The 25,318-nt window shown below is 38.6% G+C and overlaps 1 protein-coding gene across 7 annotated transcripts in view; it reads left to right on the top strand.

The window, feature by feature from the left end:
• Window positions 1-25,318, top strand: part of DIP2A (disco interacting protein 2 homolog A) — an 84,052-nt gene that overhangs the window by 18,786 nt on the left and 39,948 nt on the right. For 6 of the 7 annotated variants that reach the window (XR_007204669.1, XM_048308798.1, XM_048308800.1 and 3 more), the window contains exons 2-4: window positions 7,734-7,805; window positions 15,853-15,972; window positions 22,214-22,333. Coding sequence is in view for 6 of the 7 variants with exons in the window: in XM_048308798.1 (XP_048164755.1) it covers window positions 7,734-7,805; window positions 15,853-15,972; window positions 22,214-22,333 (312 nt within the window). In the remaining variant the exon portion in view is untranslated. Of the gene's footprint in view, window positions 1-7,733; window positions 7,806-9,061; window positions 9,154-15,852; window positions 15,973-22,213; window positions 22,334-25,318 lie in introns of all 7 variants that reach the window. The other variant, XM_048308802.1, reaches the window with a different exon arrangement.

Below are 25,318 nucleotides of genomic sequence, written 5' to 3'. Positions count from 1 at the left end.
CTATGTGGAGTCAAGTGGAAGAACTTTGGTGTTTTGTTGCTTCCTTGAAACTAGGTTTTGTTGAAACTTTTTGTTTAATTGAAGCTTTTTGTGTTGTGGGTTTTTGAGGGGCCTGGTGCAGAATGTGTCCTCAGCAGTTGTTTTTGGGGCATCCAAAAGGGAGCAGGTCCCTGTCTTCCCATTGCCATCCTGCCTCATGTATCCAAGCCCTTTGCCTCCCTGCCTGTGTTTCTCACAGTTCTGCTGCTTCACCCCTACTCAGCCACTGTTACGATGGACAGTTTTCAGCACATTTAAGTGATCTTGCAACAGCATTGGCATTAATGACAGCACCAAAGCTGCACACCAGATTTGAGCTGAGCCCTCGATGAATCTCTATGGTGTGGACATGGAGAGATCACACATTAGAGAAGGAAAAGGAAAACCTCTGAAGTGAGTTGCCTGTCTGACATTCATGGTTGTTCTAGTCCAGATTTTTTGAAAACTTTACTGTATTTTTCTGTCTCCTGTCTGTTTCCCAGACTCAAAAAAGTAAGAAATGGGCCACCAAAAAAGAAGAGGTGTAATTTGGCAGGAAATAGATGAGCATATCCTAGGACAGGAGGAGGTAGGTCTGTGTGACTAGGGAAGACTTGAAAATCCAGCTTTTTTGCATGGACCAAAATCTTCTGCGAATAACTCCCATGGGGGAATCCTGGAAAAACATAGAGGTGTTGGAGTTAGTGATGTGATAGTAAGAAGCTGGAAATATTAGAAGTCACTATGAATTAATTGAAAAACAGTTGCATGATATGACCTTAACAAGGGAATTATAAATTATATTAATTATACCATCGTAATTGTAAATTATAATCTTTTGATAATAGTGGGTATTATAACACTCATTCTGTAATAACTATAAATTGTAATTAATCACCTGGTTTAGTGGAAGGTGTGCCTGACCATAGAAGGGCATTGAAACTAGATGAGCTTTAAGGTTCCTTCTATCCAAACCATTTTCTGAGTCTATAAATGTGACCCCCTCCCAAATGGCAGCATTTTTAGTAGATTTCTCAGGTTTGGTCCAGTTAAAGGCACTTTATATTTCTTATGCAATTAACAATCAAATACTTCTTATCTTACAGTAGGATTAGTAAAGGTAAATAACCAAATAGCTTGGTAAGGACATTTAGAGGCAATGCCATCAAATATGTGGATACAGGACCAAAAGATGCAGGACGGAATCCATATCCATATGCATATTTTGGGAAACAGCACTTGCAAAGATTAAGGTACTGCCAACCTGTCTCTTCCAGATCATCATTAATGTTGGTAACTAAGGATATTTTACTGCAAAAGAGTATTTTTCAGGCTGTTGATTATGGGTATCACTGCCTGGGACATTATAGAAACATGTTTGGTTTGTACTGGAGTTGGTTCACCTTTTCTTCCTAACATGCTTTGTTCTTAAGCAGCCAATTTAAAAATTATTCTTGTGTTCAATGCTTTGTTGTGATAAAGATGCATTTCACAAGTAAGGTTTTAACAAACCTTACTTTACAGAAAATACCGCTGATGAGCCCCTGCCTTGGCAACAACCTGGGACCAGCGTGTTATATTCAACCTCAAACAGGTGCTGGCTGGGGGCTTGAGCATCTGAGACTGCAGATACCAAACCTGGCTTTCCTCTGGCTGTTTTTAACCAGATAAACAACGAAAAAGGTGCAGTTGTCAGAAACCACAGAATCACAGAATGGGCCAGGTTGGAAGGGACCACAGCGAGTCATCTGCTCCAACCTCCTTGCTCAACATTTTGTTGCCAATGTTTTGTTCTTGCTGTTCAGGGAGAGCTCCAGTGCATCAGAAAATACACTTAAATAACTAGTGTTGCAACTGGAAATAAATTGTAAATAAGTTTAGCCACCACAGGGACCCATGCTGGGGCTTCCCAAGTGTGCAAGCACTGAACTGTTCTGGTGCTAATATGGATTGATGGGTTTTTTTCTCCTGCCATGAGAGGGTGTTTGTCTGCACCAGCTGGCTTGCTTTGCTGCCTCCTTCTGTGAATAATTCAGCTGGTTTCTTTTTTTTTTTCCAGTTTATCATTCTGTAGGTCAGCCAGGATCTCTGAATGATTCATCTGATTCTTTGTGATCATGTCAGATGACCTGTGTGCATCCAATATATTAGTGAGGTCTGATTTCTTAGTAAAATTATATTTTGTTATTTATGTAGCTTTAACATGAATACTGATGAAGCTGATTTTTTTTTAGATATGCTAGCATTTTATTTTAAGAAGTCAATGTGTCTGCATTTACCATAAAATTTTGCCCAGTAGTCACACCCCCTGACCCCAGTTATTTCAAGATTAGCTGTAAATCTTTTCTCTAAAAGCATGGCTTTACAGTGCATGTGAGGGCATGGTAATGACGTGTCAGGAAACTAATCAAACCTGAAACCGAGACCTAGAAATCCATTGAAAAAGCTTCATAGTTTACAAATTGAAATAACTTGTGTATGGAGTAGACACTGCTGGTTACACACCTTCTCTTTGTATGTTTTTAACATACTTTATGAATTTTGAATGTTGTGCTGCTGTTTGAGTGTTTTGGGGTTTGCTGATGGGTTTTTCAATCATTTTCATGGTCTCATAAATGAGTTAGATATTTCCATGGTCATGGATTTTTGAATCAGGCTGCTTCAGTCTTTAGCATGGTGCACCATGCCTAAATGGCACCTTTACTGTGATCTTTGTGGTTGCTACCAAAGTTTGAATATGAGCTTTTTGCAAGTAGTAAATATGAAGTGCTGTTGCCTGTAAAATATCTGTGGCTGATGGGATAAAACTTCTGGCATATTAGTGGAGGGAGGAGAAAAAAAAATCGATGTTGCTGGCATCCAAAAACACACCATAAAAATAAAGCTTCATGCCAGTTTAATAGTCTGAAGTATCTTCGTTGTGTTAATTAATCACTATGCCATATATAATGAGTCTGTGAAGGATGTGAAAGGAAAAGAAACTTTGCTTTGTAAAGGCTTTTCTTTATGATTTCCCCATACCTGGTTGTTTCTAGATTTGCATCTTTGGGGGCAGTTTTCATGGAATTTTTTGGGGATACCATAGAATGACTTGGTTCAGGCAATTATTTCTGGCCTCATTCATTATAGTGGTTGGTTACTACATGTCAGACAGTTATTCTACTTTGGTATTTTATCCTTGATGTATCTAGGAAGTGACAAACAGAAACTCTGAGTGTTTTCATTTCTATAGTACACTGAGATTTTGGTTGTTTTGAAATAGCATTTTCGTGATGGGGAACACATTGCATGTATACACCATTCTTTCTAAAGCTTTTCACTTTGGAATCTTACTAAAATAACTATGTCAGAGTATAATTTTTGGCTTGAATTTTAAAAGATCCTGTCCGTTGATCTTCCTGACCAATCCTAGTCTGGTTTTTTCCAACTTCTTTTGTTGGCTTTTGTGGAAGTAGACAGTACATTCCCTATGGGCCAGAGGATTCTCATTCCTTCCTCCCCATGCGTGTAGCTTTCCTCAGCTTTTTAAAGGGGATGGCAACGTTACTGATCTCCATCATAATGAGAACTGGGAGCGATACTTGGTGTGATAGATGTTGTTCACCCGCAGGTGTACATATAGCTGGCATCTGTCAGTCTGTGTCTGTGTTCTGCAGGGAGTTCCAACAGCATAGAAGGGAAGTGGTAGAGTTGGAGCTTTTCCTGTCTCCCTGTGGACCAAGCTTAAGGATTTACTGCAGCAGTGGAAGAACAATTCATTCATTCGGCTTAACTGAGAAACTGCTGCTAAGGCTGCTTTTGTGATCCAGTTATTTAACCTTCTTTTGTGCTGTCAAATGCTGACTCCTGGCAGATGAAGCAAATAAGTGTTTAAACCAGGCAGTTCCAGAGTTTAAAAGGAGCAGTTTTTGCTTCTCCCTACATACACACACAGTTCACAAGTGTGGGTTGTACAAAACAGAATGACCTGGAATGCACTGACTTTGCACATCCTCTCTGAACTGTAGGATTCACCCACCTTGGCTTTTTAAAGTTGTAAAATATAAGTGGTGCCTTTGTCCTGCAACTGCTTTGAAACTTCAATGTGAAAAGGTGATATGTAAATATCAGAATTTTCTTATTCTAATTTCAAATTTTCTAATTCTAAATGTTACTTTGCATTGCTTTGCCAATTGCAAAATTTCTAATGGCTCGATTAAACTAAATTTATTCGTTTTGATAATGCCTTCTATAATTGATTAGGCAATTAATGGTATTGTAAAATATAGTCCCACTGTGTAATTGTGAGCTAAGTGGAAGACAAATCTTTTGGTATTAACATATTGGTCAAATTCCTTCCCTTTCTATCATTAAGATACATACAAATAGCTAGTCAGTATTTGCTTAGTGTCTAGAACTTGGTGTTTAAATGATTCTGTTGTATGTGCAAAAGTTTAATGAAATTCTGTATTTATATAGCTGTAGATCTCCATGCTGCCGCTTTAACACCAGACAGGTTTTGTTCTTTGATAACTTAAATTCCCTCAAAGGGATGCAAGTCCTGCTGCAAATTAAGAATTACTGGTAACATACATTTTCAGTGAAGTCTTGCTAAACTTCTAATACTGTTTCAAAGGCATTGTGATGCTCTCAGGATGTTTCAAATAGGATCTTTGAAATAGGATTTCTAATGGTTTAGTCAAATGCATCACCATATGAAATGATCAGATGTCATTTCCATTTTAAATAGATTCCTGTAATATGAAAGATTCCAATCAAGATGTTTTCACACTTCACTTAGCTCATCATATGCAAACTAAATTAAGATATCAGTCGACCTACCAGATGTGGTAGGCACAGACCTACCAGAGCCCATATCTCAGGGATGGCAGCAAGTGTTGATAGCTGTATAGTTTGGAGATCCAAAACTTTCTTTAATTTCAAGTAATAATTTTCATCTTTTAGTTCCTTTATTGCCTGTTGATCAGTTTGGCTTTTTGCCTGATTTACACCAGTGTAGTGTCTGGGAGAACATTTAACAAGTAACCACGGCTTGGAATAGGTACTAGTAGTAAGTTTGGAGGAGTTGGTCTGGTTCCCAAATTTAGGTGGTGATTAAAGCTTGTGGGTTAAGTAAAAATGATTGTGAACTGTCATGGGCAGAATCTTTTGGTGGCACACCTGTGTGTGTCCCAGCTTGAAGCTCACAGGTGTGCAATGGAGAAATTATGTCCTAAACAACTTCCAGTTTTCTTTAGACTTTTTAATTTCTGCCTTTTTTTATTAACCTTCTGCCATATTTTCCAATGGTTTTATAGTTTATCTTAAAAGATATGTATTTTGATCTTTGGTTCATCTTCAGGGACTTTTTTAAACAAAGTTGTGTAAGACGTAGAATTAGCAATGATGTCTGCTGAATTGATTCTTCCACCTCCACCAACTTTTCAAATATAGTGACAGCCTATCCCAGAAACACAGGGGATGTGCTTTAAATACTTCCACAGATGACATGTGAATTTTGTTTTAGACTGGAAGTTGCCTGCCTTTCCAAACCACCCAGGAGCCACCTCTGCAGGCAGAAGCCAATGTTCATGCCCTTGACTTTATCCTGAAGGAACTGGCAAAGCTTTCTGCAGTGATTTGCCAAGGTGATGGACCTGCAATTGTGACTGTGCTTACCAAACAGTGCAGTTCTTAAAGGTCTCATCTTGCAGAGCTGATCCAGTGGTTAGGTTCATCCACGTTTAATGCACAGTTGGCTCATTTAGAAATGTCTCTGCTCTTGACCTCTGCAAACTGGGGACCAGGAGCCATTTCCATATCTTTAGCAAGTGCCAGGCTCTCACAGATCCATTCTCAGCTCTATTTAGTGAATTTGGCATTAAAATTTTGTTAGGTCTAGTGCTAACATGGTGGAATAGAACCATGCCTGGGCAGAATGAGGGTAACTACCTGACAGATTCTTGTGTGCACTAATGATGAATACATTTTTATAGGTCATTTTAAGAAATGCTAACACTTTCATCTCTGTCTAGATTAATTTTCTTGGCACCTCTGACATATTTTACAATATATATTTTACAATACTTCAGATATTTCAAGTAAAGATCTCTTCCAAACAGAGCTCTAACAGCTCAGCCCAGTGTCTGGCTTTATGCAGGCTTCCCAGCTGCTTTGCGGAGGCCGAGGAACCTCAGATTGCTTTTGTGTAATCCAGTAACGCAGGAGAAAGTGAGGCTAAATGACAGCAGCTGTGGCCCTGGCGTACCAGATGTGGCAAAGCGGCTCTTTTTGGAAGAAATGAGGGATCACAAAAAGCCCATATGATGGGTTAATCCCCCTGAGGCTCTGGGGGCAAGGGGGGAGCAGTTGTCAGGAAGAGCCCACCCCCAGGCTTTGGAGAAAGGAACAAAGCCCAGCTTGGCTGGGCAGCACAGCCTAACCTGCCATGGCGCTGCAGAAGGTGACAGAGATGCTTTTGACTTTGTCCTTTGCTTAACCTCATTCAAGGAAAGTCCTTCAAGTCAGCATTCAAGCAAAATCAAAGAATTTCCAAGTGCAGCAAGATGCCAGCATGTGAAGTACTCTGGTTTAAATGGGACACTCTGTTCAACCTTGCCTTTTGATCAATGCTTCCATGGCTTACCTGTGCAGCTGGGTGGTACCTGGCAGAGGCTGAACTGTGCAAAGGGTTGGGATAATGATTATGTGGAGCATTTATGAAGCTGTGAAAATTGATGTCTTCACTGAGCTTACAGTACAGCACATTTGTGTAAGGCACAGTTTTGATCCTTAAAGAATTTGCTGAGCTTTAATCTTACAAATTACTTCTGGTTTTAAAAAAACCTGTTCTTCTTACTGATGCTGCTTGTCTGTTGGACAGGTTTTTTTTTTTCTCCATAACTGAAAATGATGCATCTCTTCTGATATCCTTTTCCTTTTTTCACAAAAAGTGTAGTTTGTCATTTTGTTCATCTATTCCTAGGCAGACAAATCTGCTTGGGTATTTGTGATGCTTTGTTTTGGTTTGATCTCGTTCTCATTTTGATATAATAATTTTATATATATATATATATAATATTTCTGTGTATTTCTTCTACTAATTTTTTTTCTGCTCAAGAAAAATGGTAATTTCTGTCTTGTGTCCAAATTTTATATATAATATTTACATGGGTTTATGAAGAAAAAGAGGCGGATTGCATTTTGAAATACCTGCAGTAATTGAAGCACTCCAGGATGTGCATTTGTTTTTCTTACCTGTTTTGAACAATGTCTTTGAACTCCCATTGCTTGTTTTGGTGGAGTGTCAATAGCTTTAAATGATGCATATTCACTTAGATGAAGGTTGGGGATGGTAGAATGAAGTGTCTTTGTGTCTGTTAGTGTTCTCTGATACAGGGGTGAGGTGGATATTTGAGGAAATGGAGAATATTAAGCAAAAAATTAAATGCTGCCCTTATGGATTAAGGAAAGTACTTGAGAATCATTTTAAAATACAGAGTAAGAACTTTTCTGTGTAAAATCTGACTGAGTAAAAGGTGTTCTACCTGGACAGAGGTAGACCGAATCCAAATATATAATTAATGCCTTTTTTTGGTTGGTTTTTCCCTGCATAGTTTGCTTTGTTAAACTCTTTCACCTGACAGAATGTGAATGTTGCTGACGGAATGTGCTTGATGCAAAGATTTAAATGTAGAATTTCCAAACAACATGTATTTATTTCTTCTTTTCTTTAGGAGACATCACTCAGAAAGGATATGAAAAGAAGAGGGCAAAGCTATTAGCACGGTACATACCACTAATTCAAGGTGAGAAACTGCATGGAAGTTACACTTTTGTGCCAAATCTGTGAAAATATAAAATGGAAAAGTTCTCACTAAATAGACTGGATGAATTATAATAGTGTGTGGTATGGCATCTAACCAGCAGTGGGAAATGGCTGTCACAGAGAAGTGCAGAGCAATGTAAAAGCCTGAAATACGAGGGGTTTTTTTATATAGTTTTATATAAAATGTTAAATGGTAACATTTTTGTCAGCAAACTTCAGTTTGACACCTGCATCTGAGACTTTAAGATAACTTTAGAAATGAGTTAAGTTATTACTAAAAGCAAGTTGGCTGCTTTCATTCGATGAAAATGCTCAGTAGCCATCACTCTCATGCTTTAATGTGCTGGTTTTTTGCATTCGCCCTGTGCCTCACCCCATTTCCACACGCCTCCTCACCCTCTCTGTTTCTTCAAAGTACTGACTTTTTTATTATAAACTATTATTTCTGAAGCCGGTTATTATCAGAATTCATCATCCACAGCCAAAACCCCAAGTGCCCCACTTTTTTTTAATTTATTTTTTTACTAGGACACTGAAATCACTCAGGGTTAGGGCTGTTCTGCTGCCACTGAGCTTTGGTATTCTATAATCCCCCAATTTTCCGTATCTTGACAGATTTTAAGATAAGGAAAAATGAGAAGAAAACCAAGGTGAGTGGAAGCAATAATGAGACACTGTAAACTGAGACAGTGTTGAACAGTCAGAATGTAATCTGATGTTTCATCATGCGGGTTCTTAGCAAAGGTTTCTTTTTTGTGGCTTTGGTTTTTATTTGGGTTTGGGTTTTTTTTTAAGAACAGATGTAAGTTTTCCCTTAGCAAATTTATAATCTCTGTAGGCCAAGCAGAACCAAACTCATCTCTTTAAAATGGCTCATTCCTTGCAAAGAAGCAGTTTGGATTTTTAGGATGACTTTGACAGTCAGCAGCAAGCTCTAGCCTCACCTGCCACATCTTCTCCTCCTTACGCCATTTTTCTGGAAAGAACTGTCTCAGTTTTCTGTTCAAAGTACCCTGTCCTCTAACTCAGCTTAGTTAAAGATTCTGAGACCAGGCAAGGTATGGATTTTGGCTGAGCATTTACAATTATTAGAAATATTCTGTCAATGCACTTTGATTAGAAAGTCATGTCTTTGGATTTCTGTCTCTTGTTTAATCTCTGATCACCTTTGATTTACTCTGCCTTCACTCCTTTCTATTGACAGTGGAGTTTTACTTTATATTTTTTTCTTCTCAGCTCTCAGAAGGCTGTTTGCGCAAATATTCAAGTACTGAGGTCTCAAACATAGCTTAGACAACTCCAGTATTTGGTCTGCCATACTTGTTAAAGTAAGTTTAGATTTTCAGCTGCTTAAAGATTTTTCTCCTTGTTCAGCCATATTTTCGCTAATCGCCTTAAGCAATAGTTTAATGAGTCAGTGAATCCTGTGGTTTGTCCTACTTGCTTGATACCACATTTTCTAAGCAATACCAGATTACCTGATTTTTGTTTTTTACGATTCTGCCTAGTTTAGCATTAAGCTGACAGGAATCTAGCTTTAATACGCTAAAAAAAATGAATAGGCTGTCTGCCTCTGAGCACAAAGAATGATGGTCTGGCAAAAAGATAAAATTTGCTTAAAACATGAAGCTAACTGCCTGTTTCAGTTTCCTGACATATGTTCCATTAACCCAGTTCTAGCTTGGAGTTTGCTTAATTGACACAGCTTCAGCATGGCTCAGAATAGTGTGTGGGAGTCCCAAAGGCTTTGAGCGTGCAGAAATTTTTTTATCATTAACAATTTAATTGCAGCATTCCTGGTAGGATTCATAAGGTTCATTATCCATCAAGGTTTTGCAGACTGATGAATGTCAGCATTTTACATTTGATGAGTTCTTACTCTATGATTTGATCATCCCCAGGACCACTGTCTTTTTACAGCTTTATGTCTTACAAGTGTACTTGCATGCTCATAGGTTTGATTTCTGGAAGTTTAACTTTCTATGTTACACCTCATCAACTGCCACCTACAAACTGATCATGTGTAAGCTCCTGCTCTTTCAATACCATGTAAAATGGGTTGGGCTGTGTTTTGCTGCACTCTGTAGCTGAATCTGTGGAGAGCCAGATCGTTACCCAGACAGTGTTAAACAACCCTGCAGAGGGTTTGGTGAACAAGACAGAAGTGGCTGCAAAGCATATTGTCAATTAGCAGGAAAATTAAGCAGAACATCTTGTGATTCAAGAGTCTCATTCTTGTAGATTGTTTTGTGTTCTAAAATTCTAAATCTGCATTGATGAAGAATTAGTGGAAATGTAAAGATTTTGCTTACAACCATAAAACTGTGTAGTTATGTGGAAATACTAACTAGAATGAGTTATTTTTCACTGGTCCAACCAAATGCACTGTGCAAAATCAAAAACAAGTGTTGAGTAATAGCAAGCATTAAACAGTAATTAATTATTTTAATGAAGTAATATTTAACAGTCCGTAATTGGTTTCCTCAGTCAACCTCTGCATGCAAATTACAGATAAAACTCTGAGGAAATAATTAATTATATCTGTAGGCAACCAGGCATGCTGCATGGTGAAGCTTCTGAGTGATGGATAACATCAGATACATGGCAGAGGGTGATTTTGAATCTGGGTAGAGCTGGAGTGTAAAAACATTCAGAAATAATGATAAAATATAGCATTTACAGTGAGTATCCTGTCCTGATGGGCAGGTGATGGTCTTAAGCTTCCTAACACCTCAAGTAAAACTCTTGCCTTGTGATGGTTGTTTCCTGATTATCCTGATTTCTTACTGATCTTTTTACAGTGTTACTGGTTATTTTTAAGTTGCCTCTTCTGCTGTGTAAGGTTGCAACTGCAGTTAGTGTCCTGGTGCTGCTTTACAGAGCAGTCCTTGGAAATTATTTCACTAGATTTAGTTAGTGCTAGATAAACACCTTGGTGAGTGACTTCATTTCTCCTCTGGTGTCAGAGTGATTCCACTCTAATTAAATTTTTTTTCTTTTACTGTTTTCTTCTCTTTTCTTTCTTAGTGCTTCTGCTCCAGCAAAATTGAAATGTTACTATTTTCAAATTTTCATTTTAAAGGAAAATGATGATAGAACCTCCTCTAGTTTTCATTGAGGCTGGCATGTCCCATACTTCTATTTTTCTTACGTTTTCATAGTTTTATGTCTCTGAAAAATGTTTCTGCTGCTGCCAGGAATAATATACTTTCTATTCCTGGCTGGACCAGGTGATCGTCAAGGTCCCTTCAACCTGGATTGCTCTGTGATTCTGTATAACTGTGATTTTTGTTTTTACTTCTTTGTGGGCACTTCAGCCATTCATTCAGTTAGAGTGGGATGAGTTTTACATGCCCTATAGCACTTTGTACCTCTAGTTCCATTTTAAGGAGTGTGCAACTTACTCTGGTGTCTTGGAGTCTACAAAAGCTTTATAGTTTCTGATAGTTTATAGGAAAAACATGTAAGTACCTTTCTTGATGCTATGGGGTTAAAACTCCTACTTTATACTATGGGTATAACAGCTATGATCAAAGTACGTCCAAATTTTAATTGGCTAATTTGGTTGGATCTTGGTGTAATTGGTTTGAATGAGGTATGTGAAAATGTAATGTGTTCACATGGGCAAGTTGAAAAAGCAGTTTATAGCTTCATTGCTCACAGTTTCTCCAAAGATCAAGAGATTGCTATTCTGTGCCTTTTCATGAAATTCAGTGTACATCCTTTTGCATTAGGAGTGCTGGGCTGCTTGTGAAGCACCTCTTGAACTGCTGCTTAAAATGGACTATTATTTTGAGAAATTAAAGTTCTAGCTAATGCCAGGTAGGTCTTCTGCTTACCAGTCTGTCATAGTGTCTAAATAAGTGTGTCTCTTGCTTGTGGGAATTTTCTTTGAGATGGTTTAGTCAGTGTTTGGATTCTCTGAGTTGGATCCAAATCCTGGCTTGTATTTGGTTCATTGAATTTATAACAAGTGTATTCTATGCTTTTGTATTCTTTGCTGCTGTTTTATGCTTCCTTGAATGGAAAGTGTTAATGCCCTTAAAATAGTTTCATAGGCTTCAAGTGGAAGCTTATGAGCTGGAATTTACTTCCTTGAGTAGAGGAGAATGTTACAGAATCATGGAAGACTGTCAAACAGTGCATGTGTATGATGCCTTTTGTTATCATTATTATTTTTAATCTCTTGAACTTCTAATACCTTATTCTGGGTAATAAATTACATTGGGTAGACCCTTATTCAGTCCCTCTGATCTGGAAGGTGTGAATACTTCGTTTTGGATCTTGAAGACAAAAGTGTGTACAGCAGGTAATATGTTCTAGGATGGGTTATGACAGTAAAGAATGGTAACATTGAACTGTGAACATGAGTGAGGACTGGATAGTCAGTAATTGACCCAGAGCCAGACCTCCACTTTTTGGATTTTCCACCTTGTCATACCCCTTTTCCTGTCTTTTTGTGCTTTGAACCTGGCTGCTGTCATTTGTTCCTTTCTTATTTACAGACTCAGTTCAATAGCTGCAGAAAGATTTGATAATGTACAAAGAGTCTGGAGTTTCTTCTTTGGCCTCCCTCTTCCCCTCTCCTCTCTACAGAGCTCTTTAATACATTATGTTTTGAAAATTTGATCTTTACCTACCTGATATCTTTAGCTGTGCATCCTCCCCAGTGATGCCAGCAGAGAATCTTCTGGTCCTGGCACCTCTTCACTGCTCTTATAGTAAAATCATTTTTGCTTGTAAAAATGAAAATGGCTAGAAATGCCAGTATTAGTCTTGATTCTCCAGTGCTTGTGGATGGACAAATACAGTAATAATTCAAATATTAGCTTTAATTTCATTCTGTAGAAGCAAATTGTTCAGTTAGTTGGAACAAGCAGCCTCTTTAAGATGACTTCGTTCTTGCTAGCTTTGGGTAAGTTAAAAACGGACAAGATGCAGTGGTAGTGGATCAAGTGCCTTTAGTATATGTCTTTTCACATGTTATTTTGTAAAGGCTTTGGTGTGAGTGGAAGTTTGTGTAGCCTAATTACGCATCTGCTTTTGCTGAAGGCTAAGTTAGTGATTTGCGTACTAGGAGAATAAATGAACAAACTCACCAAGCTTGTGGAACGATTTTACTGGCGCACAGTTGTGTAGCCTAAGAGTCAGATGCACTATCTTACTATTTTTACCAAAAAATGATGTTTTTCAGATTCATTGGTCGTATTTTTGCACTAGGATATGAAACCTTCTTTGAGAAAGCAAGAAGGGAGACTTAATCTGAAGAAACTGAGTTGTGGTGTCTAACAGTGCCAAGGATTTCATACTTCATCCTAATTTAAAGGAAACTTGTGAGAATCATTGATACATACTTCATCACAATAACTCTGATTCACAAAAAAATGATCTTAGTCTTGGGAGGAGGAGAGTGTTCTGGTTTTGGAGTTGATCATGCCACTCCTATTGTTATATGTGGTTACTTCTTCCCTGCTTCTCCTGCCCCCAGTACTGGTGTGGCCAAACAGCAGTGCTGGGATTGCATGTGACTCAGGACATCCCGCATGCAGGTTGTCATCTGCTGATGGATTATACACAGTTAGCTCATTATCCAGATTATTTTCCTCTCACAGGGGATCACAAAGTGGAAAAGAGGCTCTTACAAGTCCTGATCTCAAGGCTCTGTAGTTACTACAAGACTGCAAATGGAAGAGTAAGGAATTGGGAAGAACAGCAATCTCTTTTTCTGCTTACAACTAACAACTCTCCTGGAGGAAAAGAAATGGCACACAAAAAAACCCTTCTGGTTTTCTTTTGTTATCTTTTTCGCCCAAGGTTTCTTTTAACAAGATCACGCCAAAATTATGTAGATAAGCTGTTTTCTGAAAATTTCACAAGCAGCTTTAGATGAGGGACCCTCCCAGCCCAGCTGCCTGTTCTCTTTTGTACCATCATAGTTATCGTGTTATCCCTTTGCGTTGGCTGTTTGCTTGGCTCAGGCTTAAGGAGATGACTTGCCTCAATCTTTTTAACAAAATCTAAAGTTGTTGTTTATTGTTTCCAGATCAACAAATCCCCCATGACTGTTGAACTGTGGTTATAGAAAACTTGTGTTCAAATGAAATGTGGAATAGAATTCTGTAGTGTTTTCACCACTCTATCAGATCTGTTGAATCAATTCAGTTGGAAGGTGACATTTGTTTTTCTCTTACAAACAGAATTCTGCTTAAGTGTTTCAAGGAATGTTAGGTCTGTATATTGGTAAGCACATGTTCTGTTCTGCTCCATTGAGGACACTTTAGTTTCTTTGCTGGGCTGTCTCCATTTATCCCATTGGAAAATGCAGTTGATGTTAGATATTCTGTCATCTGCTTTAAAGGCTTTACTTTTGGAAAATAGGAAAAACTAGGTGAAGATGTGTTCGTTCTTTATCACAGATTGTAAAAGAGAGGAGCATATCTCTGGAGTTGGACTAATTTCTAAAAACTTAGATCTGTGTGATTTATTAAATGTTCCTTTGTTTTTCTATTATTTAGCCTCATTTTTCCCACAGACACACCCACACACCCACACCCCCCCCCCCCCCCCACCCCCAACCCATGTCTAGCTCAAGGCTGCCTTTTCAACATCCAGAGGCATTCACTGTTAGCTGCAAAGGGGATGGGAAGGGGATTATGGAGTGCATTCATCCAAAGGTCTTAACACATACCCAAGAAAGCTGGTATATAGTAACTTGTCTTGTCCTGAAGATGATAAAACACCTTCCCTAAGGATATTATATTTAAATAGAGTATTTGAAAGTTCTTGTTCATCAATTGAGGTAGAACTGGGATACTTAATCCAATTACACTCCTAATGTAAAGACTGTATCTTACTGAAAGGTCTTCATTAAAATGTCTTATAATTGCTAGATTTGTTAGTAACTGCCGATTTCTTTCCTGGTACTCACTTTGTAACAAAGGGGACGGAACAGAAACCCCATGAGAGAGAGAGAGGAACCTTTTCATACTTGTTAAAGTAAGATCTTTGCTTGCAAAGGAACTGGCCCAGATTCCTCTGGAATGATGTCTTCAGTTCAGTGGGAGCTGCTTTCAGTAAATATTTGCATTTTGAGAATGTGGTTTTCAAATACGTTGTTTCCAAAACTTGTTATTTTCAAAAGACTTGGGGGCAGGTAGGAAAGCAGAAGCTCTTTAAGGGAAGGAAGGAGTGAAATGAAAGATATACTTGGCCCTGTGTGGTACAAGGGCTGAGTAAATATAGTGAACTTGATGCAGCAGGTCTTACGTGGCTGAAGAAAGTTTATTTTAAAATACAGCACTAAGCTAATTTTGTATTAGGATTGTGCAAAAACCCTTCCAACTGCATTAGAATTTTTACATTACATGTATAAGTTTGTAATAAAATTGCAAATGGAAGTTCCTAGTCCAAATTTATGTAGTCTTTGATGGATCAAGAGCCAGCAGGGAGTCTCCTCATTTCGGGGACCAGGAAGTGATAGTAGATATTTAATGGCTACTGTCCACCCCCTTGATTTTTCTTCCTGTTGTGCTACAATGTAAAATTGAGATTCATCTTCTTGAACATTAGCCAGCCTAAACGTAAGCAACTGCTCTAGGTTATCTAGAGTGCTGTTCTAATCAGGTGCAGAGCAAACAACTAGAGAATGGTTCAGTTCCTCTTATTTTTGTTACCCTCTATGGGGCTGGGAAGGTCTGTCATCATTTCAGGAGTATACGAAGCACCCAGCCAACCTAGACTACAGCAGGAGCTTTTAGACAGCTGAAGCTGATAGTAATTCTGCCTTAATATCTACAAAGGTTTTATTAGAGAATTGCAGCATTTTTGTAAAATGTGAATCTTCTGAGTATTGCTGTGTTAAATGGGCATAGATGAAATTGAATTAAAATACAGGTAGAAGATGAGCTGTTTCTAAAGCTACTGTCTTGCACCAGTTGAACTTGTGAGTAAGTGTTGAGGGTGGTCATGGGGAGCATGATGTTATATTTGCAAAGCTGAGTTTGTACTAAAATGAAACTGTGTTTCAGGTGTGGATCCATCCCTGCAAGCAGAGAACAGAGTGTCCGGCTCTTCCCAAGCCACTGCTGCAGTATCAAAACAGCAGAAATCCCGATCCACTAACTCGAGGGATGAGCGCTTCCGATCCGGTAAGGGACAGAGATGTAGCTGAGGCATCACATGTCCTAAGAGGAAAAGTATACCTGTAAAATGGTACCCGCACCTACATAGAAAGCTGGAAGTGCTTTGGAAGAAGGGAACAGATAATGAATGTCTTTCAAGTATCTTTTTGTTTCGATGCATGAGTGGTTTTGTTTGAATCCAGCCTGGAGGAAATGCTAGAAGGGAAAGAGACTGTAGACCTGCCTTCTGATGTGTTTCTTGTTGTGAATTTTACTATGCTCAACAGTTTTTTCATATTTGCTGAGAAAACAAAATTGGGTTCCCAGTCTGTAGAAGAGTTACTTAAAAAGTTTGAAGACTACAGTGTGTGAATTTGGGAGATGTTTTGGTTGCTTGTTTGGGTTATTTTGTTAAAGGAAGGTTATATATTTATTGTAGCTTTCTTTCAAATATTTCCTGGTTTAAAGCAAGTGCACAAAAAAGGGAAATGTCACAATGGATATTCTACTTCACTTTAAATGGACAGCACAGTGACAAACCTGTTTTGGAAAATTGTGTGAAAATACCAATATCCTCATTGCATCCTGTTCCTATTGTTACTTTTCAGGTGGTTGAAGTACACCTATTTCCCTATGAAATTCCTGGTCACAATAGTGAGGAGAAACAGGTGTTTGGAAGCTTTTCTCTCCTAAATACCTTTGGACTTGTAGCTGGATATTTTTTTGTTTGTTGTCCAGGGTAATTCCGCATCTTGGGTTTGGGGATGAGAAGTGCAAGTGATGACATGCACTGCACATCCTTAACAGAAAGCTGGTCTTGGGTCACCTTGTCTTGCCACTGCTTGGGCAGAGTAGTTATTGCATCCTATTTGCCCTGCTGCTATGTAAAACCTTACTCCAGAGGTAGAGCTGATGTGCCTTATACATTCCTTAGGGTTAATTGAGTGATGAATGAGACTTCTTAAATATTCTGAGGATATGAACAGACTCCTGGGAAAGATGCCTGTATTCAGCTACACAGAGAAGAAACTCCTGAATGTCAGGGAATATTGCATACTGTCAAAATTAGCTAAATGACTTATTTAAAAATACAAAAAATAATTATTAAATTATAAAAATACATTATAGGAAATTATATTATAGACAATAATTAAAGTAAGATGTGCCATTGTTAAACTAACAGAAATAAAAATCTGCAAGAAGAGCACAACTACAGCAGGAAATCCTTGGGAGGTAGTTCTTGGTGGGGACTGCCATGTCCTGCTGTGGTTTCCTATCACTGCTCCCCAAACGAATTTTTCATTAAATATTCCTGCCTAGAACAAGTTCTTCACTTGGAAATTTGGAAGGATCTTAGTTACAACACACATTATTGGATTTCTTTTCCCATTAGTGATAGATGACAAGGCTTAATGTGCTCAGATGGTATCAAAACCAAATAGTGATGGTTTTGTTTGACTTGGTTTAGGTTAAACCTAAAGATAAAGATATTTACCTAAAGAACTTATTTAGGTCTGTGCAAGGAAATGTAGATATGGCTTTCAGAAGCCAATATCTATTCCCTTTTGACCTCTGTAATTAAAAAAAAAATTCTTCAGATTTACTTCATTAGTGATTGGCTTCTTTATCTCAACAAAGAGGTAGATATTGTTGACTTCTTCAACTTCCCTGTGTGCTGACGCATGTTGCCTCTTGTGAGGGATAACCAGCTTTAGCCTCCTTCCCTCAATCTCACAGCTTATTTATTCTTTAGACTGTTGTGGGAAGGAGAGGATGTGTTGTCTCTTCTTTTTTCTTTCCTTCCAGTCTTTATTTCTTATTTTCCTTTCTTCAAATCTCATCAGTTCTCCTATGTCTTTTTTCAAGACTAGTCGATGAGGGGAGAATGCCACTTTTCCTAGAACAGGATCTCTTTCTGGAGCTATTACAGGTTCTTCAGAACCGTCAACATAAATTATTTAAAATAAACAAGGAAGTGAAACAATTTTGTCTTTTTATGCAATTAATCTGTCATTTACTGTCTTTAAGCACTTTTTTTAACAGTTTCACAGAAGAATTGTGTATTTAAATGAACGGTGTGTTTTTATCATCCCCAGACACTTGTCTTCAAACAGTAAATATTATCAAAAACATTCCAGCAGTGAATACTATTGATAAGTACAAGCCTGTCACCCAGGCTTCAGCTGGAATAGTGTTAATTTTATTCTTAATAGCTGGTACAGTACTGTGTTTTAGATTTACAATGAGAATAATGCTCATATTTTATTATTCTTGTTCTAATTCTATTATTATTACTTTTATTCTGAACATCACCATATTATTATTACATTTTAATTTACTTCAGTTATTATTTTATCTCAACCCATGGATTTTACTTTTTTCTGGGTCCTCTCCCCATCCCATCTAGACAGTGCTTATTGCTTTACCTTTTGGTATTTTGAAATCCATGAGCAGCAGGGACAGCTGGTCAGCTTATAAATGTCATTTTTTTCTTCAACTGACTGTAGAAATTCTTCCTTCTGTGCCTAAGGCAGGGGCAAGAATCAGAGGCTGATAAATGCACAGATGCTACAAATGGGAATGAAAAATGCTCTTCTAATACCTGGACAGTGTAGGAGCTGTAAGAGTTTAGGTGTTTATAGTCCACAAACTATTTTAGTTTTTCTCCCTTATCCTTTTTTAAGGACATGTGGAAAGAAAGAAAATGAGAATAGGTATGAGGAATGGGAGAGAAGATTGTGTGGTTTACTACAACAGAAGGAGAAAATGTTTATAATCAGTTACTAATTGTTGATGGTTGTTTGCAGCTTAATGAAGTGCAGCTTAGAAATACTTCTCCAAGACTTTTTCTTCTGCTTTTGGATGGCAGCATACGGTTTTTTCCTCACTTTGATATATATATTCTTTGTGTTAATGAAACGCTGGGCTTGCTCTTCATCACTTCAAGTGATCACTGTTGAGCATTTGTGTTCCCTTTTCTCAAAAATGTGACACATTTGGTTTGATTATGAGTGTTTAATTCCTTAAAGAAAACTGAACTCCACAGTTCTTACATGGTGAATCACTTTCACAGTAAATTTTAAAGAATTTAAGTAACAGACAGTGGTAGAGAGCTGCTTTTTGCAATTCCAATATCCAGTTAAAATTTAATTTATACTAATTTATTGATTTTTGTACCCTAAGCATTCTGCTTCTTTAAAATAATTTCATTCCTTTTACTTCTTTTATTGAAATGTGTTTCATCATGTAGAAAAGCTCTTAAAGCAAAAGTGGAATAGGAACAAAGTGTTCCAGGGAAGTGAAAGCGATTACTTCATTGATTTGCATGAGAGGATGTTCCTATTCAGCTGTTGTCCAAGGACAAGATATTATAAGAAAGATTTCTAGCTAGAAATAAATCTTAATGAGTATAGAAGGAATGATGAGTTAAATTGGCGTTGTAAAAATAAAACATGGAACAGAATAAAAATTCATCCTGACTGTTTCCTGGTTGCATTTTTATAATTTAATCTAGTCTGTTCCAGGTTTGGGGGTGGGAGTTAGGACTAGAGGAGGAGGTGGTGGTGATCTTGCCCTCTGGAAATGGAATAAAAAGTAGTTCTCATGCTTGCTGCCACAAATCTGTGTGATGTTATGACCTGCCCTGCTCTGCTTTGTTAAAAAGCCCCATTACTCCCCTGCCTCCAGCTAGGCCTTTCCGTTCCCAAAATGCACAACTCTCTAAGAATGCTTTCATTTTTTATCTGCCACATTATTTAATGACTTAATGTATTTATATGCAGGCTACAAATATTGTGTGTTATTTTGCTCTTTGGCAGACCTCTTCTGGAGAAAAACGACTTATGTTCCCCTGCTAACTATGAGATGTTGATGTAACAAAAATGTCTTTTAAATTGTATGTAGATGGTAGGCGTGGTGGAAGTGACTGCATCTCACAGTTACTGTCTCTTTCTAGAAACATTTCAGCTTGGTTTTGACTGGAAGTTCTGCCAAGGAAATGTGTCCTGCAGAATGGGCATTTTGCCCCTACTTTTAAGGCTGCAAAAACAACCTTTAATTGATGTTGAATCCTGCTTAAAGTTTCTGGAATTTGGGGACATAAAAGGTTTGCTTCTGGGTATCCGTGGGAATAAACTTCATTGGTTGACAATTACAGCTAAAACTAAGGATAAGGAGAAACCAAGACTTGACAAAAAGCCTAGATGTGGGAATGGAGAGGGAGGCAGGCAGACATAAGAAAAGGGGAATTTTTAATTTATAAAACATCCATTATTAAGTCCTTGGTGTGAAGTACAGCAGCAAAAATCTGACGGGGCCCAGGACAAAAAAAAAAATCTTGTATTAAAGGATAGAGGTTTTACTGATTTTTTTTTTTTTTTTTCTTTTTCCTTCTTAATATTTTTCTCTCATAACAACATCATATTTGAACCTCCCATGTTAATTGCACAAAAAGTTCTTCTTTGAGATAAGCATCTGCTTAGTACATTCCTGAGTCTTGTAGGAACACACAGGTTGCATAGTATATTTGCATATATACATATTTTAAGTACTGCTCTGAACAGATTATCTGGGGGGAATTGCAGACTGAAAAGTGACGTTATTGCTGTGAAGAGCTGGTTGGTGTCTGGGACCATATGCTCAGGGATTCTTGTGATTTTGTAGAATCCATTTGACCAGACTGAAGGGGACAGTTCTTTAGAAAGAGCCTTGTGCTGAGCATGACCAAAGGGGGGTTCAGGGCTAGTAAAGAAATGGTACTTTTTAAATTTAAAAAAAAAAAAAAAAAGAAAAAGTACTGTAAAATACAGCATTTTACCTGTAGTCATCACCATGGTAAACCCCTGTAGGTACAAGGACAGAGTCATTACATTACATTGTATATTATGTAAGTCATGTAAGTATACGTCTGTCCTACACACTTACATACCTACAAATAGTTTCATACCTTCAAATTTGTCTACCTGTTACATATTTGCATTTTAACAAAAGAATAGATGGATATTTACCTAAAGAATATGTATTTTCTTTCAAATTGAATAGTTAAATTCTGAAAATCTTGTACAGCAGTTTCCATGTAGAGGAAATGTGGTCAGCCCAATGCATAATCATATACTCACTTTTGGGCTCTGTCCTGGTTCAGGTTCTGTCTGTTGACAGGGGTTTCCACACTCAGCAATAGCAATTCTTTTCTTGTACCCTCTGTCATTAGTCTTGCTGTTACTGTTCGTTTTCATATCTCATTGCTGTTTTCAGTAAATCACTTTTGTCTTGACCCATGATCTGTGCCTCTAATTAATTCGCCTGTCTATTCCACCACAGAGAGGAGGGAGAGGGGGGAGCGAGCGAGCAGTGCCTGTCTTGAAGTGTTTTTAGAGGGAAGGCTAAATTGGAGAATACCATTCCTAAATGGCAACAAGCCCACTGTAACTATGTTTAAGTGTATACATGTTGTATTGTGCTTTTCCTGAGTGTGAATCTCAGGTGGTAAGTCAAAGTATATTTTTGGTCTGCCTCATTTCTCCTCAACATCCATTCACTTCTCATGAATTTTCTTCCTGCGTAAGTTTTAGCTTTTGACACCATTGAAATGTAGATGTCAAAAAGAAAAAGCTGCTGAAAAATTACTAGAATATGTTAAATTTTATCTGCAGTGAGGTCTTGATTGAACATTGAATTCTGCTTGAATATCAGTTTTGGCTTAAAAATTACAAAAGTTAAAATATAGCCCATGAGCCTCTTAGGGTAATTTTTGCTTTCAGGAAAGTGAAAGCTGTATGTGTCTTTTCCCTAATTCTTCATATAGAATCATAGAATTTTGTTAGAGTTGGAAAATACCTCTAAGATCATTGATTCCATTAGTTTCTTTTTTCTGTTATTACTTGCATTGTTTTGTGACACCTTCAAGTATGCATGTACTTGTACTTTTTTTCCCTTCCTGGATTTTGAGGATGAGGAGTCAAATGCTGTTGCGAATTTACAGAATCTGCATTGAAATTTCTCCTCCAAATGAAAATAACTCATAGTTCAAAACTAACATACTGGGTACTCTGTAACTTCAGTGTTTATTTCAGGGGGGTTTCCAAAGTGCTACTCACAGAGCCTTTTTGGGCTGATTTCATGAGGAAAATGTGTCAACTTGACCCTGCTTATATCCTCCCTTAGCTTTGGAAACCATTGCCTCTGCACTGGATTGGAGCGGGAGGCAGTAGTGTTGATTCAGTCCTCCTGTTTAACTGAATTCTAACCTTTTTGTTTGTTTTCTGTATAGATGTCCACACTGAAGCAGTACAAGCAGCACTTGCAAAATATAAAGAGAGGAAAATGCCTATGCCATCGAAGAGACGCTCTGTCCTGGTGCACTCTTCAGTAGAGACATACACCCCTCCAGGTACATGTTGAGTGAACACAGAGAATTAACAGAGCTGTCCAGAGAAGTTGTGGGTATCCCATTCCAGCAAATGTCCAAAGCCAGGTTGGACAGGGCTTGGAGCAACCTGGGATAGTGGAAAGTGTCCCTGTCCTAAGTTGTTAGTAGGTTGCACTAAAGTTCTATATCATGGCTGTATTTCCCAATAATCAGGTCTTGGCTGGATTTATGCTTTGATGTTTTTTCTCATGGTTTTTAGTGTCTCATCTAGAGATACTGTAGCTGCTGGAAGTCCACATGAAAGCAGTCATAGAGTGAGCAGGTGCCCTTTATACATTAAGAATGTTCTCTTGCATCGCATCTCACTCAGAGGAGATAATCTAGGCAAGCATATCAGAGCTGAAAATACCTCATTTCACATTGCAGAAGATTCTTTTTTTAAAAGTTGAAGAAAATACCAGAGCATTAAGTTGCTGCATTAATTGCAGAGCACTCATCAGATGGTTTCAACTATTCAGTGGTGAGCAGATTAAAACAGTCAGAAAATCATATGCTATGATTGTTCAGATTGGTTATGGCAGAATGTCTTCTTTAATTTTTAGGGGCAAAAAGTAATCTTCTGTTGTCTCACAATGAATTTTCTGGAGGTTAAGAAAATCTTGGAACATGTTGTGCTAGCATGCAAAGTGGTTTGAGGCCAATGTCTTGTATACAGAGAAGAGGGATTTCCTAAGATGTTTAATTTTGAGGACGTCCTCTTGTTTTTTGTAATGTGGCCCAGGAGCAGAAGCACACTGACCTCTACTGCCCTTCTTCATCATTTCTAGTTCTTAACCCCCTCCTCTAAAATAAGAGTTCAGGTATGCTGCTCTCCTGCTTTCTGAGATTTATTTCTTCTTTCTGTTCTTCCCATTTAAAGAGAATTCCACTTTTCTTTGCTAGTCACACACTTAAGTGTATTATTTTTGTGGGTTCTCCAGTTATTTCATTAGTTAACAAACAAAAATCTTCTGTGTTCTATATGGTCTTTCTCGACCCTTAATGTTTTTGCCTAGAAGATAAGTATTTTCATTAAAGTATCTTTTTTTAATGAGTGACTATTAAAAAGAAGCTGAGATGCTATGGAGACAATGTTAGGTTATGTAATAAAAGCTACCTTGCACACCTGCAGAGGAGTGTGGGGCATGGCAGTTGGGGCAGTCCAAATAATGCCCTGTCCCAGGAGCCACCAGCCTGTCCCAGACCCATCTGCACAAGCCCAGAGGAGCGTCAGGAACAGCAGCAGGCAGGAAGGCAAGTTCAGGACTCGGAGAAGGGTCACCCTGTCCAGGCCTGTCCCTGGAGAGCCCGAGGTGTGAAGCCCGTCAAGACCAGTCAGAACTAGAGCACCTTCTGGACTGGGGGGAACACGCAGAGGGACACAGTATACGATGCAGGGCAAGAGTGTTTTGGAACTGCATGAGTCTTGTTATGGGATGTTAAGGGAAGTGCAGACAGGCAAAGGGGCAGACTTAGAGAGGAATAAGTGTGGGGAAAACAGCAGGATAATAGGATCAAAAACAGCTGGTGGTGTGTAAATGGAACACATGCCTGGCCATGCCCCTGAGCCTATACTCCATGCTGTACATGTGTGTACAGAGCAAGATGATGCCGTGAGATCTGCATGTTTTTGTGTTTGTGCTGCTGGAGTGTCATCTTCTAACACGCCTGTGCAGGTGGTCAGCAGAGAAGCCAAGTGTGCTCACACTGGGATTGAGCAGGGTGCAGTAGCACCTTAAATAATAGGAGCTGAAAGCTGGTGGTGTGACCACCACAGGGACATAGTCATGGCCCCAAGCCTGCTGAAGTTCATTAACTATTTGGACAACACTCCAGGCACATGGTGTCATTCTTGAAGTGCTCCTGTGCAGGGCCTGGAGTTGGACTCAGTATTCCTCATTCAACTCAGGATATTCTATGAAGAGTTAAGTGCCTCTAGAATCTGTCAAGCTCTTTCTAAGAAAAAGTGTTATGAGATCCCCTTATCTCTATAAGAGAATGGGCCACTGGATGAGTTCTGTATCATGGGGAACCAGGACATTCAAAAATATTCTAGGTACTTTCTTCAGCTATATCAAATCATAAAAATAATTGTCTTTTTATGGGCCTGCCTTTATTTGCAAAGTTAGCTCAGCAAGAAGGATCCAGAGTTGCAAAGAACCTGAGTAGTGCCGAGCATCTAGTCCTGAGCCATTCACCCACTGCCTTAAGTCCTTGTTTTGGCAGGAGTTAAAGGAATTAAAGCATGCTTTGGTATTAATAATTGAAATTTTGTTACAAACTGCTACCATCAGGTACCAGGAAGGAAGCATCAGATTCACATTCTTTACACTGAGGTTCGTGAGGCACTGACCCAGAGAAGCTGTGGCTGTCCCATCACTGGAAGTGTCCAAGGCCAGGTTGGACAGGGCTTGGAGCAACCTGGTCTAATGGAAGGTGTCCTTGCCCATGGCAGGGGATGTAATGAGATGACCTTTAGGTTCTCTTCCAACTCAAACCATTCTGTGAATCCATGGTTCTCAGCACAATGTTAGATTGAAATCCAGCTCCTGGCTGGCTGTAAAGGAACTGCTTTTATCAGTCATCCTTCCAAAAATTTTAACGTACTTTTGGGTTTGTCCTGTTGAGTCTCTGATCCTTCCCACACAGATTTCCTGTGATCAGAACTGGAGCTGTAGCCTTCATGCAAGTCTGGCTCAAAGAGGGGTGGCTTTTGTGACTGTCTTGGGTCAGCTCCTAGCCAGGAAGTGCTGGAAGCCAAGCACACAGTATTCTGTCACTGTTCTGTCACCACACACCAGGATCTATGGGTTAACCCCTGCCACCGCTGCTACTGGGGTGACTTTGCTGCTTCTTGGTGTATTTATGTTTTGATATTAGAATGCTTTTACCATGGATCCTTCACTTTTGTTCACAGTTAATATTGTACATTTAAAGGGTTTGGATTTTTTCACCTCCACTCATGTA

Source organism: Corvus hawaiiensis, chromosome 7 (genome assembly GCF_020740725.1).
Source record: "Corvus hawaiiensis isolate bCorHaw1 chromosome 7, bCorHaw1.pri.cur, whole genome shotgun sequence".
Lineage (NCBI taxonomy): Eukaryota > Metazoa > Chordata > Aves > Passeriformes > Corvidae > Corvus > Corvus hawaiiensis.
Note: the sequence above shows the minus strand (reverse complement) of the source record. Positions and strands in the feature narration are given on the sequence as shown.